Here is an 18,692-nt window from a genome sequence, read left to right as displayed (position 1 = left end):
CAGTCTCCTCATGTCTTTAACATGCCGTGGGATCGCACAATCACTCACATTGATAGCATGAGCTGCTGAGAGAAACGAGTCTCCCCTGATTTAAAAAAAAGAAGTAGAAGAAGAAGAAGGGGGACGCTGAAAGAATAAGTGAAGAAAAGGTGAATAACTGAGGCATTTATCAGCTAGTGTGGAAAAATGTAATGGGGTGGGAAGAACAGAGAGTGGGGGGGAAAGGATCACGGACTGACAAATGGGAATGTGATTAAAAAAACAGCTGGTGTGGGCGGTGAGAGAGATGGATAAGAGTAAAGGATGGAGGAGGTAGAATGAATCAACAACGAGAAAGGAGAGAGGGGGGAGGGAGAATATATAATGTTTAAGACTAAAAAATGAAAAGAGAATTCAAACAAATCGTAGACGAACAGATGTAGAGATAACATTTAAAATCCAGTTTTAAATCGTTGGAGTTTCTATGTGACGGACCGAAAGAGAAAACAAGAAGTAACAAGGAGGCAGACGAGAAAATGCAGCTCTCCTGTGTGCTCAGCATATCAGAGGAGGCGCTAAAGGTAGTGCTTCACACACAAACACGCTCAAAAATACTTGTTTGATCCAAACACACGTCCTCTGACCCTCCCACACACACACACACACACACTTGAAGTTTCTGGCACACACTCGCAGACATTAATTGATCCCCTTGCAGCAAAAGCAAGCAGAAAGGCGAGACATGAGAGCCCTGTGGCCTCGCACACGAGTAGAGAGGCTCCTCACATTACAACTTCATACAATTCAATTAAAGGTTGCAGCCAAAGAGGTGACAGGACGTCATCGAGGCAAACAACGTGTGCTGAAGAGTAGGAGGCTATAAAAGGCGACATCAAAAATCTAATCTCGCTTTTTTGTTTAAATGCAGCTAAGGGAGCTCTGCAGCCTCTTGGATGTAAAGCCAAACTCGCTGTCAAAAAGTGAAGCGTTTCCAACGAGATCACTGTGGAAAAGAGAAATGGTGGGTCAGACCCAAGCGGCAACCTCCGGTCTTGAAAAATGAAGCCAATGGGAAAGTGCAAAATCCTGTAGACTGTCGAGTGTCCGCTTGAGGCTGGCTCCAGGAACACCAGAAGTCACAAACACACAACAGCCAAAAAAAAGCAATTTTTAGAGCATAAATTAACATGTTTAAAGCCTGGTACAAAAAATGTTATAGGTCTGATTAGTTATTGCCAAAGACAATATTAACTACCACCGTCCATCACTGAATATTGGCTCAGACAGGAACCACAGAGGGAAACGTTGCAGTGCAAATTTTTCAACATTCAGAAGGTGATGAAGTTGTCCCTTTTATTTTTTTGGTTTTGAGTTGTTTGATTGGACTGAGTCCAAAGATGCCCGGTTCATCGACACAAAGTTTACAGATTGTTGTGGGGTATAGAAGGTAAAAAACGTTGTCACGTGAAAAAGAGTAAAATATTTAAATCCCCAGAGGAGATGCAGCTGTCAAAGTCTCTTCAGGCGTTTTTTCACCCCGCGCTGGATTCAAGTAATTATTTTGAACCCTTGAGCCATTTTCTCCTCAGCTAATTTGTTTGGACAAAACGAGAGTCCTGCATAAAGACTTTGTTAAGAAAAGCACTGTTCTTCTTCTGGTGCTCAAAACAAACTGCTGGTGTGTCTATTTTGATAAATGAAGGTTCATTTGACACATTAAAACCTTTGTGTGGATGCTGCCAGGCAGACTCACTTTGCCTAATTACTATCAGAGTAAACAGCTAATGAGTTTGACAATGTTCTGACTTTCAGGGGAAACAAAAGCAGCAGTGAACTCACTCTTTGCCTTGAGTGCAATTAAACCTGTTATTTTCGACTGCTTCCTCGAGCACCCTTCATCATCCCCAGGGTGATGGCACACGCAAACATCTTAGGGGCATGTTTGGAAACAAAAAAATAATAACGGTGCAGTTCTTTGTATCTTCCAGAAAATATCTGATCACGGGAAAGCAATCCTGCTGTAATCACGCTCAGAGTGACTGGAGAGCGAGCTCGTCTGGAACGTTTTAATCAACTAATCAAAGACCAAAACCGCTGTCAGCCAATCAGACTTTTGAAGCAGTCATTGTGTTGATTGTTGGAACAATCTAATTATGGAAACATCCAGGCAACAAAAGGTGTTTTCCTTGAAATGATGAAGCTGAAAGCAGCGCTATCTATTATTCTGTATATTTCAAATGTTGAATTTGTCAGGTCTGATTCCCAGGTTGCTATCTTTCGTTATTCTCATTGCCAGTGTTGGCAAATCAACTTGTACGTTGGGGATTGTGCTGCTAACATGACGCTTGTAAGGAGTGTTAAAACAAAAAAAAACAATTATCACAATAATGGGAATCAAACACCTTGATATGAACATGAGACACCAATCATCAACGGGGACATTTTCAGTGGTTTCATTTCCTTTTGATTGTTGTCTGAGTCGGCTGCATGGTGGTGCATTATCAGGATTTTTCTTTATCTCAACTGGAGATTGTTGGAGAGTCTAAAATTGTCTGTAGGTGTGAATTTGAGTGTGGCTGTCTGTGTCTTTACGTCAGCCCTGTGATTGGCTGGTGACCAGTCCAGGGTGTAACCCCACCTCTCTGAAAGCTGGGATTGGCTCCAGCCTCCCGTGACCCCGGAATGGGGAAAAGCGGTATAGATAATGGATGGATTGATGGATGTTTTCTGAGTTTTTCTCTTTCAGATAACAATAGTTTTCCAGACAAAAATCAGTGCTGTTCTTTTCTTGTTCACCAAACAAACAAATGGAGATGATAAATAGACTTGAGCTTGTATATTATATTTATTTTCTAATCTTCTGACTACTCAAAGCGCTTTTTCACTGCAGGTCACACCTACACATTCACACACTGATGGTAGAGGCTGCTTTGTAAAGTGACCATCAGAATTAACTAATCACATTCAAGTGTCTTGCCCAAGGACACATCGGACATGTTGCTGCAGGAGCTGGGGATCGAACCCCCAACCGTCCAGTCGAGAGACGACCGACTCTACCAACTGAGTCACAGCCGCCCCAGGTTTTCCATTTTATATGTCAGGTTATTCAAATCACATCACATCAACTCGCCCAGTGTGAAACACAAGGATTATTCAACCTTTAAAAAATCCAGTAGACTTGCACACAGTTCTGCCCTTACTTTAACTTTATCCCCACCTTTTCAGTATAAGCATCCATTGAAACATAAAACTCTCTGACAGGTCAGGATATATTACAATTCATCTCCCAGATCCTCAAATCGCTCAAGTATTATACCGGCACTTTGTGTGTAAACAAAGTTATACAGCCTGCTCAGATTGGTTCCTATCCAACACTCCGTTTTACGAGAGCTTTTACCAGCTTGAAGCCGGAGTCGATTACGGCGACCCGCTATTTTCTGCACTCTGCATTAAGCTGAGGAGGTAAAATGTATAATTACTATAAAGTATTTATAGAAAGCACCCAGCTTCACCTTTAGAGGCACTGAGCGTTAGAGAGGTTCTTAAATAATTCTTGAAACTTTGAAATGGATGCTCAGACTTGTTGAAATGAGATGATGGGATGTCATGTATGTGAAGAGGAAAATATGGAGTGAGGAAAAAGAGAAGCTACACAACGATGTGGATTTGCTTTAACTGGCTGCAAGCGCCACTTTATTACATCCGCCTCGCTGATTTACATTTATAATAGTGACATTTCAGCGATATGATGAAGGTCACTGCGAATCAAACACTAAGGCTTGAACTGAGCCATGATACTAAAATATGTTAAATATCAAATAGTATCACAGATGATGATAGGGGTAACTCAGCGGCACACGTCTGGAATAAAAGGAGCAGAGGTGGAATTGTAAAACAGTCCAAATCCCATTAAAGATAAGCACAAAAATATATAATTTATTGCTCAGAAATTAAAATTGATCTTGGCACATTTTCTCGCTCGAATGAATTATGCATAATGAGTTTTTTTGGAGACTCACACATGAACAGTGGGAACGGAGAATCACAGGTATCTCCGTCCAGCTTTATCTCTTCTCCAGTGGAAATGAATTAATAATCACGTTGTTAAGATGAGACATCTGCATAAATACCTGAGAGATAATGTAGTAATGGAGGCGCATGGACAGAAGCAGCGTCCATTTTCAGCTTATTCACTTTTTACAGAAATGATTCATATCAGTAATCAGTGATTTCATTATGATGGTGTTTTAACTGATCCATGCAGCGTATTGGCCAAAATTTAAGGAAACCATCCTGACTATAAGACCACCCTGACTATAAGACCACCCTGACTATAAGACCACCCTGACTATAAGACCATACCACCCTGACTATAAGACCACCCTACCACCCTGACTATAAGACCACCCTGACTATAAGACCACCCTGACTATAAGACCACCCTGACTATAAGACCACCCTACCACCCTGACTATAAGACCACCCTGACTATAAGACCACCCTACCACCCTGACTATAAGACCACCCTGACTATAAGACCACCCTACCACCCTGACTATAAGACCACCCTGACTATAAGACCACCCTACCACCCTGACTATAAGACCACCCTGACTATAAGACCACCCTACCACCCTGACTATAAGACCACCCTACCACCCTGACTATAAGACCACCCTGACTATAAGACCACCCTACCACCCTGACTATAAGACCACCCTACCACCCTGACTATAAGACCACCCTACCACCCTGACTACAAGATGACCCTTACTATAGGACCACCCTGACTATAAGACCACCCTGACTATGAGACCACCCTACCACCCTGACTATAGGAAAACCCTACCACCCTGACTATAAGACCACCCTACCACCCTGACTATAAGACCACCCTGACTATAAGACCACCCTGACTATAAGACCACCCTACCACCCTGACTATAAGACCACCCTACCACCCTGACTATAAGATGACCCTTACTATAGGACCACCCTGACTATAAGACCACCCTGACTATGAGACCACCCTACCACCCTGACTATAGGAAAACCCTACCACCCTGACTATAAGACCACCCTGACTATAAGACCACCCTACCACCCTGACTATAAGACCACCCTACCACCCTGACTATAAGACCACCCTACCACCCTGACTACAAGATGACCCTTACTATAGGACCACCCTGACTATGAGACCACCCTACCACCCTGACTATAGGAAAACCCTACCACCCTGACTATAAGACCACCCTGACTATAAGACCACCCTGACTATAGGACCACCCTACCACCCTGACTATAGGACCACCTTACCACCCTGACTATGAGACCACCCTGACTATAAGACCACCCTACCACCCTGACTATAGGACCACCTTACCACCCTGACTATAAGACCACCCTGACTATAAGACCACCCTACCACCCTGACTATAAGACCACCCTACCACCCTGACTATAAGACCACCCTACCACCCTGACTACAAGATGACCCTTACTATAGGACCACCCTGACTATGAGACCACCCTACCACCCTGACTATAGGAAAACCCTACCACCCTGACTATAAGACCACCCTGACTATAAGACCACCCTGACTATAGGACCACCCTACCACCCTGACTATAGGACCACCTTACCACCCTGACTATGAGACCACCCTGACTATAAGACCACCCTACCACCCTGACTATAGGACCACCTTACCACCCTGACTATGAGACCACCCTGACTATTGGAAAACCCTACCACCCTGACTATAAGACGACCCTAACTATAGGACCCCTCTGACTATAAGACCACCCTACCACCCTGACTATAAGACCACCCTACCACCCTGACTATAGGACCCCTCTGACTATAAGACCACCCTACCACCCTGACTATAGGACCCCTCTGACTATAAGACCACCCTACCACCCTGACTATAGGACCCCTCTGACTATAAGACCACCCTGACTATAAGACGACCTTGACTATAGGACCCCTCTGACTATAAGACCACCCTACCACCCTGACTACAGGAGAACCTTACCACCCTGACTATAAGACCACCCTGACTATAAGACCACCCTACCACCCTGACTATAGTACCCCTCTGACTATAAGACCACCCTACCACCCTGACTATAAGACGACCTTGACTATGAGACAACCCTGATTATGAGACGCCCCTTACTATAGGACCACCATGACTATAAGACCACCCTGACTATAAGACCACCCTGACTATAAGACCACCCTACCACCCTGACTATAAGACAACCCTGACTATAAGACCACCCTACCACCCTGACTATAAGACGACCTTGACTATAAGACAACCCTGACTATAAGACCACCCTGACTATAAGACCACCATGACTATAAGACCACCCTGACTATAAGACCACCCTGACTATAAGACCACCCTACCACCCTGACTATAAGACAACCCTGACTATAAGACCACCCTACCACCCTGACTATAAGACGACCTTGACTATAAGACAACCCTGACTATAAGACAACCCTGACTATAAGACCACCCTACCACCCTGACTATAAGACCACCCTGACTATAAGACCACCCTGACTATAAGACAACCCTGACTATAAGACAACCCTGACTATAAGACCACCCTGACTATAAGACAACCCTGACTATAAGACCACCCTGACTATAGGACCCCTCTGACTATAAGACCACCCTACCACCCTGACTATAAGACGACCTTGACTATGAGACGACCCTGACTATGAGACGCCCCTTACTATAGGACCACCATGACTAAGGGACCAGACAATAAGACAACCCCATCAGACATTTGGCTGCAGGAGCTGGGGATCGAACCTCGACCTTCTGATTGAGAGATAACAAACTCTACCAACTGAGCCACAGCCGCCACAAAAATCCAAAGATGCTCAGAAAATTGACACACATTTTTAAAATTGGATGGGACTAAAAAAACATTTTAAATGAATACTGTTGTAACAGATAATATCAGAGTTTCAGAGAAGAGTTCCTTTTCACCCAGTTGTTAAAAAATACAACAAGAGCTGAGACAGCATGACATCCTTAACCCAGCGTCTATCAGTTTTAGTGCTGCATACAGCTGAGACATTCTAGTTTGTAAAAGTCCACACCTTACAGCTGTGGTTACAGAGGTTTAAATATAGACAAAGCAAACCACACTTACACATATTCAAGAATTGTGAAGTCTACACGAGTTTCAAGTGGACATTTTATCAGTCTATCTCTCAGATGTGACGTCTTCACACATGCACAAAGCTGAAGATTGAATGCAGCAGGTAATGATAAGGATGAGTCACTGTGAACGAGTGGGCGTGAATGATGATGCTTATCAGGCAGACGATGTATGGAATAATATGCTCTTTTCCACTTGTTTGTATTGTTAACACGCCCAGCATGGGGGAACTTGATGATCTGAGGAACTTATGAGAATAAGGAGAAGATTTCAGTGGCAGCTGTCCTGAAATGTTCTCTAAGATTCTAAGGTTCTGTGTGAAAACAGCTATAGATCCACTTTGCTTACTATCTCTGTTCATGTGACGACTCTTTCAGCTGAGCAGCAGAAGGTCCCTACATTTTAAAACAGTAATTGTGAGAGGTCATTTTTTTAAAAGTTCAGATTGTTCAAATGTCTGCCGACGTACTACAGCTGCTCTTATTTGACATTCAACGTCTGAAAGCTTTTAAAGTTTCATTTGACCATTGACGGCATGCAGGTCAGTGCTGGGTGAGGGTACACGCATGTCTCCAATTATTTTCAAGTTCAGGGAAGGTTTTCAATCTGTCCTGACCCTCTGCAGTGCGTTTGGATGTGTTTGCAAATCTACCAAAAAACTGAACCGTGTCACAGAACAGAAGAATGCTGTGTTGTTGCACAACAGATGATGCCAAAGCTTCGAGTGTTTCTGGCTGTGACAGATGGTGGAAGGAGTGAAAAGTCTATTAAAAAAAAAAAACTTCCATCATGGTTATCTTTTTCAAAGTCAGGCAGAGGGATAGATGTTGACCGTGTAACAAGAAGTAAAGGAAAAAGAATACCACAGTGTCAAATGTGAAAAAATCCATTGTACATGATGTACTGTATAGCCTAGCTTCCCTGTTGGCTCTCCGGCCAGTGTCTCGATGAAGGGGCCAAGCATAACATTATCCATCTACTATTGACAAGTACCTCAAACAGACCCACTTAAAAAAATAACAACCTAATTAAAATAAGAGATTGTGTAGATTGTTCTAGAAGTACTGCAGAATCGTTAATATTGACAACCTCAGTGGGCAATTTGTTTCACTCTTTTCTAATGTTCAAAAGTTTAGATGCTCAACTTCAACTTGGCTGTGGCTCAGTTGGTAGAGTCCTCTCTCGACCAGAAGGTCGAGGGTTCGATCCCAAGCTCCTGCAGCCACATGTCCGATATGTCCTTTGGGTAAGACACTTAACCCCGAATTACTCCCGCTTAGTCTGCGCCGTATGAATGTGTATGAATGGATTAGTAACTTCTGATGGTTTCACTACACAGCAGCCTCTACCATCAGTGTGTGAATGTGTAGGTGTTACATGTGGTGTAAAAGCGCTTTGAGTAGTCAGAAGACTAGAAAAGCTCAAGTCCATTTACCATTTAATTCAAATTGAACTGATACTTGTTCCTTTCAGGGCTTACACCTGTACCAAAACTGTCTCTTCTGGTTTCAACATGTCTGTTTCTATATGTCAGCCCTGTGATTGGCTGGTGAACAGTCCCGGGTGAACCCCACCTCTCGCCCAATGACAGCTGAGATCGGCTCCAGAGATCGGATGGATGGATGACTGTAATCTCGGTATCTTTCCCTTTATTTGCCAAGGCCTTTGAGCCGCTAATGACAATACCCACTGAAAAGAAACATAAGTCCATATTTCATTTCCATATTTTATTTCATTTTCTTTCATGTAAAAATAAATAACCATCACTTACACCTCTCTCAGTTTTTCAACTTCAGATAAAATATGTTTTATGTCTTCAACCTCAGCTTTGACTTTCATACAAATACATTTCAAAAGCTCGGGAGGCTTGACATATTTCCAAATTCCATTTTTTATCACAGTTCACTCTTTTTTTGTTATTCAATCGTAAACAGACATTTTTAATTTCAGCTCACATTTCCCTGTTTCTAATATCGAATATTAAAGTGAAATCTAGAACTGCTCTTTTTTGTGTCTTGGCGCCTCACATTCAACAAATTGATTGATTGATTGAAGGTACTCCTTACAGCTAAGCATTTGTTCATTCTTTTCTGCTCGAACAAAGTGACATAATTTTTCCTTCCTTCATGTGCTCACAGCAGATCAAGCAGTAACTCGCCATCGGCCTCTGAATGGTGCCAGTAAAAAAAAAAAACAGAAACACAACAGCACATTTGACAGTTTGTGAAGCCGAGAATTGAGATTTCTACAAATGGCAGTCGGCAAAAAACGTTGGCGAAAGACTTGAAGTAACAGCTCTAAATGTGAGAAAAGAAAACTCAAACTGACTTGTGTGTCTCTCTTCAGGCTTTGAACCGACTGACAGAGACGCAGAGAGGGAAGTGTGGGGAGAAAAGAGCAATCAGAAATGCCTCTGGAAGCTAAATAATTGCTGTGATGGCAGTGCCCAGATTTTTTAAAATTTGATATTTCTTAATGAACCATTTACAGAAAAACAAGAATTCTCAAGCAATGAAGAAAGGGCAATCCCTGGCAGCGTGCTGTGGCTGAAACTTTGATGAAAACACAGACTCTGGATGAGCAGAGCCTCGTGATGGGCTCTGTGATGTGGGATAGAAAGAGAACTGAAGTGAAATCAGCCATGAAGACGTTAAAGAGTCTCTACATCTGGATTTGTGTGCGGGGTTAACACAGCAAACCATGCATGTGTAGTCATTGTGTGTGCATACATGTGTCTGTATAGGAGCTGCTTATGCTGCTTGAAAGGGTGCAAACATACTCTGTTACCTCCTGATAAACAAAAGATGACTAACATATGCAGCTAACAGGCTTCTCTCGCCGCCATCTGTCTCAATACGGACCGTAATTTGACAACCTGGTACTCGCAATTAAGCACAGTTTTGTAATTTTTGGTACAGTGTTTGTCGGTGTGTGTGTGTGTTTCAAATATAACGTTACTCGACGTTAGACATCCTCATGACAGTGTCTCATTGTGTGTGTGTGAGTGTGTTTGAGGAAGAGATCTGTGTAAGATCAACAGACAGTTGTCTTGATTAAAGCCAGCTGTTCTCTTCATTAATCAGAATCTAAAACAAGCACGAAAACACACACACACACACACACACACACACACACACACACACACACACACACACACACACACACACACACACACACACACACAGTAGTCTGATTCGACTGAGCAACAGTAGAAGAGACATTTGCCCCCTGAGTTCCTAGAAACTGGACAAACTGCTGGTTTTCGTTTTCATCCCTGGTAAAGCACATCCAAGAGCACCGCTTGTTCCAGATTGATAAGAGTTTCATTCATTTGTATTTAAACTTCTATTCTACTTGTTTTTCCTAAAGTTAAACTTCTAAACCCATATTTGATTTGTAAAGTGCTTTTAAAGGCAGAATGTGCAAAATGTTACACATAAATCGATAGAATTCAAGTCTATCCTGTGTAAATGTTTATTTTAGTCATGACTGTCTACAATGAGTGAGAAGCTCGAGTCCCGCTGGCTGTGTTGTTGTATAAAAGCCGTTTCAGTTAGAGAGAAGAAGAACATACTCACTGATTATTTGGATGTTAGTAAGAAGAGTTTTTAGATCACGTGCATTCGGTGTACATTGGGTCCATGACCTAACTGCTTAACAAACCGGCACCCTAAGCTACAAACATTTTAAACCTCTGAAGATACATGAGACTCTCCAGAGAGACCAGACGTGACGCTGTAACGACATGTGCTTTTAAAATAAAAACCTTTAAACACTAGGTAACTCAGTTATTATTTTTGCTTGAATCCCCGGTCAACAGGAAGTCCACAGGAACAGTAAAAAGCTCTACAGCTACACAACGGATTCTCCTTCACATATTCAAGTACAAACATGTCTTTCTTCTTGGTGTGACTAACAGGAAATTGTTATAAAATACAAAGTGGGGGAAAACATCCTCTCTACATTGATGTTGGCAAAGCAGTGACTGAGTCAGTCTGGCAGCTCGAGCTGTATTCAAAACACACCTCTGCTCACAAGGTGTCCACGGCGTGTAACACGTCTCTGACTGACGCTAAAAGGTGTCAGCTGGCTCTGTATGAATACTGCAGAAATATTCAAATTGAAGCACAACTGACAAACAGGACAGTTTCTGATTGAAAAAAATAAGTAATTCAAAATAAGTGTTCTTACACTGCTGATATTCCCGAGAACAGGTGAGTTCTTCTGTGCAGATAGATTTCTTCAGATTCTCTGAAACTTTAACCCTTGTGCCTTCCTCAAATTTACTCCCCTCAGGACACCTTTGTGGCCCAAAAATTCCCAATTGACTTCCATTAAAACAGCATTTTTTTAATCTCACTGCCATTACAGTATAAAACCATGCACTCTGTAATGTCAGCATTTCATTTTAAAGAAAAGTTGTGTAGGCCAATGCATGAAATTCTTGTATTTTTGCCAGTTGTATTATGGAGCCGTGTGACTACCAGGTACCAATCATATGTTACTGCCGACAATGAGACCTCCAGATTCTTTGCAGAGTTGTTGAGTGCAGTCTTGAATCGTTGCACAACTTCCCAGCAGAATCTTTCCCAGAATCTTGAATCCTTCCACATCCTATCTCCAGATTGACTCAGCTGATCTGGGATGCTCTTTTTTTTATCCAATCATGTTACTAACCTGTTGACATTTAACCTAGTTTAATTGTGAGATCTTCCATCTGGTGTTTTCTTGAAGCATTTAACAACTACTCTTTTGTTGCCTGTGCACCAAACTACTTTGAAATGTGTTGGTCAAAATTAGCAAAACAAAAAAAAAACGATGAAATTCCTGATCCGACATTTAATATTTTGTCTTTGTGCTATTTTCAATTATGCCCCTTTATCATTCACTGATGGGGACATCATCCTCACTGTCACCAATTCTAACCCTGACCTCGACAAAAAACAAGACTTCACCTGAAATTGCCCCAAAATGGAGGGTGAGTCCACTCGATGTGAGTGATTCAACGAGACCCACACATTAAACTCAAACACTCCTGGAGCTCAGCAAGAGACACACACAAAGACAGACAAGAAGGAGTGATGTAGATCATGATATACAACACTTCAAGCCACTCTCCCTCTCTCTCACACACAAACGTCTCTCGAAGAATCATGTCAGAAAGCCGCTCCCCCCCCTCCCCTTCTCTCTCTCTCTCGCTGTGTTAAACTGTGGCTCCACTCAGACTAAATCCCTGGAGTGAGAATAAAAATACGAGCGAGAAAGTAAGAGAGCAAGAGAGCAAGAGAGCAAGAGAGTGAGCGAGAGAGGGAGGGAGTGAGGGCGAGCGCGACAGAGAGACAGACAGAGAGAATGAGATGGGATTACAGGGATAATGCGAGCAGATGGAGGGAGGTCGGGGCTCCATCAGGACTCTCCACTCCAGAAGGATTAAAGGACTTCAACCGAGCCACCGACAACCAAACTGATGCTGCGCTCCTCACGCCTGAGACACCGAGCTGAGCCCAGCTCCCCCCACCCCACCTAACCCACCCCACCCCACCCCACCACCACTACAAGCTGCTAAGCCCGGAAATGAAAACTTGTATCTTACGGCATGATGCAGGAAACAGTCAGGTCATGGGAATAAATTCCAACACGCTGCCTACCCTTCCTCGCCCCCTTCCTTTAAAACACGTCGGCTTTGGGTTTATTTCTAGACACCCATCCATTTAGAAATCATTTTTGGCTGATTCTTTTCTTGAAAATTGTTATTAACGTGCAACACAGGACAGATATATTAAAGCACCCGAGGCACAGTGAAGATTCAATTACACTAACCAGCACATAAAGGGATTTGGCCACTTACGCAACAATATGTAATGTGTCAGTAATCTTCAAGTACAGTAAGCCATTTAGACTAAACATATAACTCATACTTATTATAAGTGGTTGGATTTAGCCGGATTACACGTTATATGCACTTAATTTTCATTCCATCAAAATGCAGGCCCGACAACACTTCTTTCACCGCCTCACGTAAAATAATATTTTCTTTTTAAAATGACGATCAAACTTTGTTGTGTTTTTATTCCTCCTCCACCAACACCCGGGGAAGTCACTCTTGACAGGAGCGTAATTTGAGCTGTCTCCTGTGTGTTTGATTTCCATTAATTTGTAAAACACTGCAGTCTGTCAGAAAAAGATTCAACTAGTTTCACTTTTGACAGAATGCTGGAAAAAAAAACAATATATGCGGATGCATTTGATTGTCTGGTTGAAACTGGGATGCTTGCTTGGAGACATTCCATCCATATGAATATCGGGTGAATTTTAAAGAGGACATATTATCCCCCTTTTCCACCTTTTCAAACAGTCCCCTTGTGCTCTAAATGAAACATCTGTGCTGTGCTTTGGTCAAAATATAACATGAATCAAGCACCAGAGGAGGTTTGTGACCCTGTATAAACCAGCTCTCTCAGAACGCTCCGTTTTGGTGTGTGTGTCTCTTTAAATGCAATGACCCCCCCCGGAGTTTCCTGGTAGACATCACTCATCTGAGAGAATAAAAATGGCACAAATGGTTTGCTCTAGTCTGGGGGTGGAGTCCATGGGTGGAGATATCAGGGGAGGGGAGGGGATTTGTTTTACCAGAATCCCACTGTGACATCACAAGGAGAGTACATTTGAAACGGAGCATTTTTCTCTGTGTTGTAAGACTTGTGCAGACCACAAACAAAGGACTGGATGGGTTTATTTCACATTTTGTGGGTCGGTAGACTCTCAGGTTACACAGATATATGTTCAAAAATGAAGTAGAAGTAGATTTTTCAGAATATGTCCCCTTTAAGGCCCAACTGAGTACCTCCCTCAAATCGAAATTCAGCTCTGAACATAAGTTACAACTCAATCGGATCCTCACCTCAGAGGAAGAGTCACATTTAACATTGACAATGTGTAGTCCTCCATCAGTATCGATGTGTTCTGCAAGGCAATGACTGTAACAAATGGCGAGCATTGCTTTGAGAGTAAATTAGCGGGCTCAGCTACTTTTCCGCATCAGGATAGTTCACATTACCGAGACCAATAGGTTGCATTGATTGGGTCACTCCTCCAGTCCAATGTTGTTAACTGGGCTTAATGGAACAAGCTGTGGAACTGCTTTTTCCAGTGAAGATATACAGAAAGACGGGTAGACAGATACATGGGTTATGAGTTATGATTGTATGTACAGCTGAAAAGAGATTAGAAAATGTTGGGAGGAGAGGGTGGGGTGGATGACATGCATCAGAGGGCCGAGGTCGGACTCGAACCCACAGCCGCTGCGATGAGGACGACAGCCTTTTGCACATACAGTAACAACAGGTTTTTGACGGTGCAAACAACGATTAATGAAAAAAAATGCACAAAAACAGTCTTCACAGAGTGTAGAGCTGAAGGGACAAGATTAAACATTAAGTCCGGCTTAATTTACTCCTTGTGTTAACATTCATACAAAAAGTAAACTACAGGCCAGAACAGTAAAATAAATAAACACAGTGGGTGTTAAAACTAATCAGTAAAGCTTTCCTCTGATGTAACTGGCATTAGTTTCTGGTTTAGTTTTGTATTTTTATGTATCTCATATTTTGTTTCATTTTGCCTTTTCCTTCCCCTGTGTTTGTTGTTACTGTTGGTCTTCAGTGTTTCCTGTTTTATTTTGTAGTTCTTACCCCAGTGTTTTATATCCCCTGTGTATTTTCCCTCCTCTGTTTCAGGTGTCTTCTTTGTCACACCTGGTTTTGATGTCTATTTATTTAATCTCTATGTTCATTAACTTCTCGTGTAAGTTCCCCACATGTCAAATCTTCTTTGTGTCCCCTTCAGGATTTTTCTGAGCTCTAGTGTCTTTTTGTTTCTCGCTGTATTTTGACTTTTTTACATTTGGACTTATGTTTGCAATATGTTTCTCCATAATTGTGACAGTAACATTGGAAAAAACAACAATATGGAGCTCTTGCTAGCTAGCAGCTACTTGCCAGCTGCAGTTTACATTAGAAAAAGAAAACAGCACTAGACAGAATTAGCTCACTTACACCAGTTTAATCCACCATATTCATACAGTCCTCTTATAAAGTCCTCCTAACTTTCCTTCATGCTCTTTGTAGCGATATCATCAACCACATAATCAGTTAGCACGGTGGAGTGACCAGTCTTTGAAATGTTGCCACCAACACCATCCACTACTTGTTTGTTTGTTTATGCTAATGTTAGTACAAAGAAGGAGATTTATTGACATGATTTGAAAAGTGAACCAACTACAATACTGGACTGTAACGATTATACATCATTTCACTTGTTCATGTTTTCCCGCCCGGTCTTTAGACCAACAATGAAGCAAATCAGCCAATCAAACGACAAGCAACACGTCAACAATCATCATCACTGGGACGTCATTACCTCAGTGAAAATAATGACTATCATTTTTTTCTCAACAATCAATTGAATCTATATATATATATATATATGTTTACAATTCTTACATGTGTTTATTTATTTGACCCAACATGGGGAACAGACTAATGGAGGGGTGACAAAATGTGGCCTATGTGTGAGCACACACACACGAATGAATGTCACTTGTTTACCCTTTCTGTCTCCACTCATAGTTTGTGTGTCTTAATACCCGAGTAAACTTGTTTCCTTGTTAAAAAATAACAAAAGAGAATGGCAACATTTTAATGTTCTTATACTATTTCTCCAAGGACTCAAAACGAGATGTCCAAAGTCATATTTAAAGTATTAAGAAAAGGAAATGTGTTGCACTGCAATGTAAAAAAAAAACCAAGTCCAAATCGGCCTTATCTCTTCTCTGACAAGGCAATCACAAATAAGGATTTAGCTCATTTTAAATGGGGGCCATGCCATACAAACTGCAGACCCCGGGAAGAATAGCTTCTCCCTATGCTGAAGCTAATGGGGATCCAAATAAACAGAATAAAATCCCTCACCGGCCCTCTAAGCATGTTTAGAACAGCCGCTGTTTTCAGAGTCAATATAACACTGTTTCATAATGTGTTTATTTTTGTCTCCATGGCCAAGTGTCACAGTCAATTAGTCCAAAATTTCATCCATTCACATACGCATTTATTAATTCTAATGTGGCTGCATGTTGCCTTTCTCTCTCTCTCTCTCTCTCTCCGTCTGTCTGCTCACGCTCTGCTCTATCCGCAGGTGATAATTAACCTGTTGGAGAGGTGGCCGTTGCGCGCAGCTCTTCTCCCCTGACATCTGAGCATCTGTTGCTGCTGGCAGCTGCAGCAGACACAATCCCTCTACCCTAATTTATCCCAGCACATGAATCATCATCAGCACTGATGAATGTCACTCAGTTTAACCTATATTGTAAACACCACGAACTCTGCTACGGCTGACACACAGACCCCCCCCTCCCCCCCACACCCCCGGGGAAAGTCTGATATCTTCTCTGATCAACATGCATGAATAAGGCCGCCTGGGAGCTCAGATGTGTAAACTCAGTCAGCAAGGTACCTTAGAGTTTAGCACTCACTTGACTTACACTTGACTTAGCACAGCAACAGGATCCAAGAGTACCAGCAGAGCTGACAAGGTGTTGGAGGTTTTACCTGATCATGCAGGCATCCACACATTTCAAACACCCCGTTGACTGTTAGGAATGGTTTAATCTACAAGTGTTCCAGGTGGGACAGAGGTTTTCGAAACGTTAGTCAACACAATAAAACACCTTTATGCTGGTGCTATTTCTAATGTGTTTTGTTTCATCACGGTTGGTTCAAACAGTTTCTTTCCCAGTGGATACAAAACCAGGGTCCGGTGATCACAGGTACCCAAATAAAGAGTCTAATAACCGAGGCATCCAGAGGATTTAGAGAATATTGGCCTTTTCATCTCTCCGTGCGTATTTACGCACGAATCCAAAACACAAATATGACACAATAAGAGAAGAGAAATGACTCGTTAGATTCTGGACAAATTCTACCAAAACATCAGTCAACGTGACTCGCAGGGCACGCATACGACTGTTGCGCAAAGCTTCAAGTCCATTGCCGCCTCTCTCTCTCTCTCTCTCTCTCTCTCTGCTTCTCACACACTCTTTCGCACACGCTTGCTCTGACACACTTGTGCGTCCTTGCTTTCTTGCTCACCTCTCTTATCCTGGACTTTGACGGTGATTTCCACTAGTGCCTCAGTCTCTCGGTCCAGTCTCCGTGATATGACTATATCCCCGCTGTCCCGGCTCACGCTGACCGGGGAGCTCTCCTCGTCGGGCTCCACGAGCTCAAACGCAGGCGACGGAAACCTCACCGGGTTCAGGTTCATCACCACTGACCCGATCCCTGCATCCTCAGACACGTTAATAAAAACGGGGCTGTCTGGCTCGAGTAGTGACCTGGACTTTCGTTCGTGCACTTTATGATGAGATGTAGTTTTCCGTTTCGACACGGGCCACTGCCGAGGGTTGATCTCAACGGATACGCTCTGGCTCGTGCGAGGTGGCCACCCGCGGTCTCGGGCAAACACTTCAAACTTAATCGGTTCGTCCAGACCGAGGATCGAGTCCACTAGGAGTATTTCTCCGGTTTTAGGCACCGCGTAAAAACTCCCGTTTTTGGGCAACACAAAGTAGATAAGCTCCGCGTTCTTTCCACTGTCATCGTCCCGCGCGCTCACCGTGTAGATAGCCGTGCGGAGCGCAGTGGCATCATCCAGGCTCAGTTTCACATCAGCACCGGGAAAGGTGGGCTTGTGGTCATTGGTGTCCAGGACGTCAACCTTTATTGACGCCACCTCGGCGACCACCGGCGACTCATCTTCCCCATCCCGGGAGAGTCCCGCGCATTGCCCGCAACACAATCCAAGACCCAGTGCGTATTCAGCCCGGTCCTCCCGGTCGAGGACCCCAGAGGTCTTCAACAAAATGTGCCCCCGGTTGTGGTGCGCAAAGACACGGAAATTTTCGCTCCCGTCTCCCAGGAGTTTAAACTGTGTCGCCGCTGATCCGGATTCCCCGGGACCGCACAGCCTGTTCGAGTTCAGCCGCTTTAACGGGACGCTCAATCCGTTGACCCGAGAGCCAGGAGGCGAGTTCTCAAATACATGCCCGTGGAAAAAAGGCACCTGCTCAACGGTCCTGTTCCCAAAAGCGCACGAAACCATTAGGGGTAAAAACGCGACCCAAATCATGACTGGATACCTCATTGACTCCACTGCACTAAAGCGCTCGTTCCAAACAGAAATCCATGGGTGCACTCCTTCCTTTGGGATATTTCTCCTGTTTTCCCGATAAGATCCAACACTTCCATCAAATGGGAACGCAGATGTTTATTGGCACAGCACTTCATCTCGACAGAGGAGAACTTTGTCTCCCGTGTTTGAGTTGTGCGTCCTCCTCCTCTCCTGCTCTCTCTCCTCTGTGTGCTGTCTGACCAGCAGCGCTGTCTGCCTGTGCGCGTCCTAGAAAAAAAAATGCTTCTTACTGCTCGAGTGCGCGCTTACCTCCGCTCCCTTCCTCGCCCTCT

At 43.3% G+C, this 18,692-nt stretch overlaps 1 protein-coding gene across 1 annotated transcript in view; it reads right to left on the bottom strand.

The window, feature by feature from the left end:
* Positions 1 to 18,692, bottom strand: part of si:ch211-186j3.6 (neural-cadherin) — a 300,686-nt gene extending 281,994 nt beyond the window's left edge. The window contains exon 1 of the mRNA XM_061044393.1: positions 17,319 to 18,692. Within this exon, the coding sequence (XP_060900376.1) occupies positions 17,319 to 18,372 (1,054 nt within the window). The 5' untranslated portion in view covers positions 18,373 to 18,692. The remainder of the gene's footprint in view (positions 1 to 17,318) is intronic.

The sequence above is a fragment of the Labrus mixtus genome, chromosome 1, assembly GCF_963584025.1.
Source record: "Labrus mixtus chromosome 1, fLabMix1.1, whole genome shotgun sequence".
NCBI lineage: Eukaryota > Metazoa > Chordata > Actinopteri > Labriformes > Labridae > Labrus > Labrus mixtus.
This window is presented reverse-complemented; position numbering and strand designations above follow the sequence as displayed.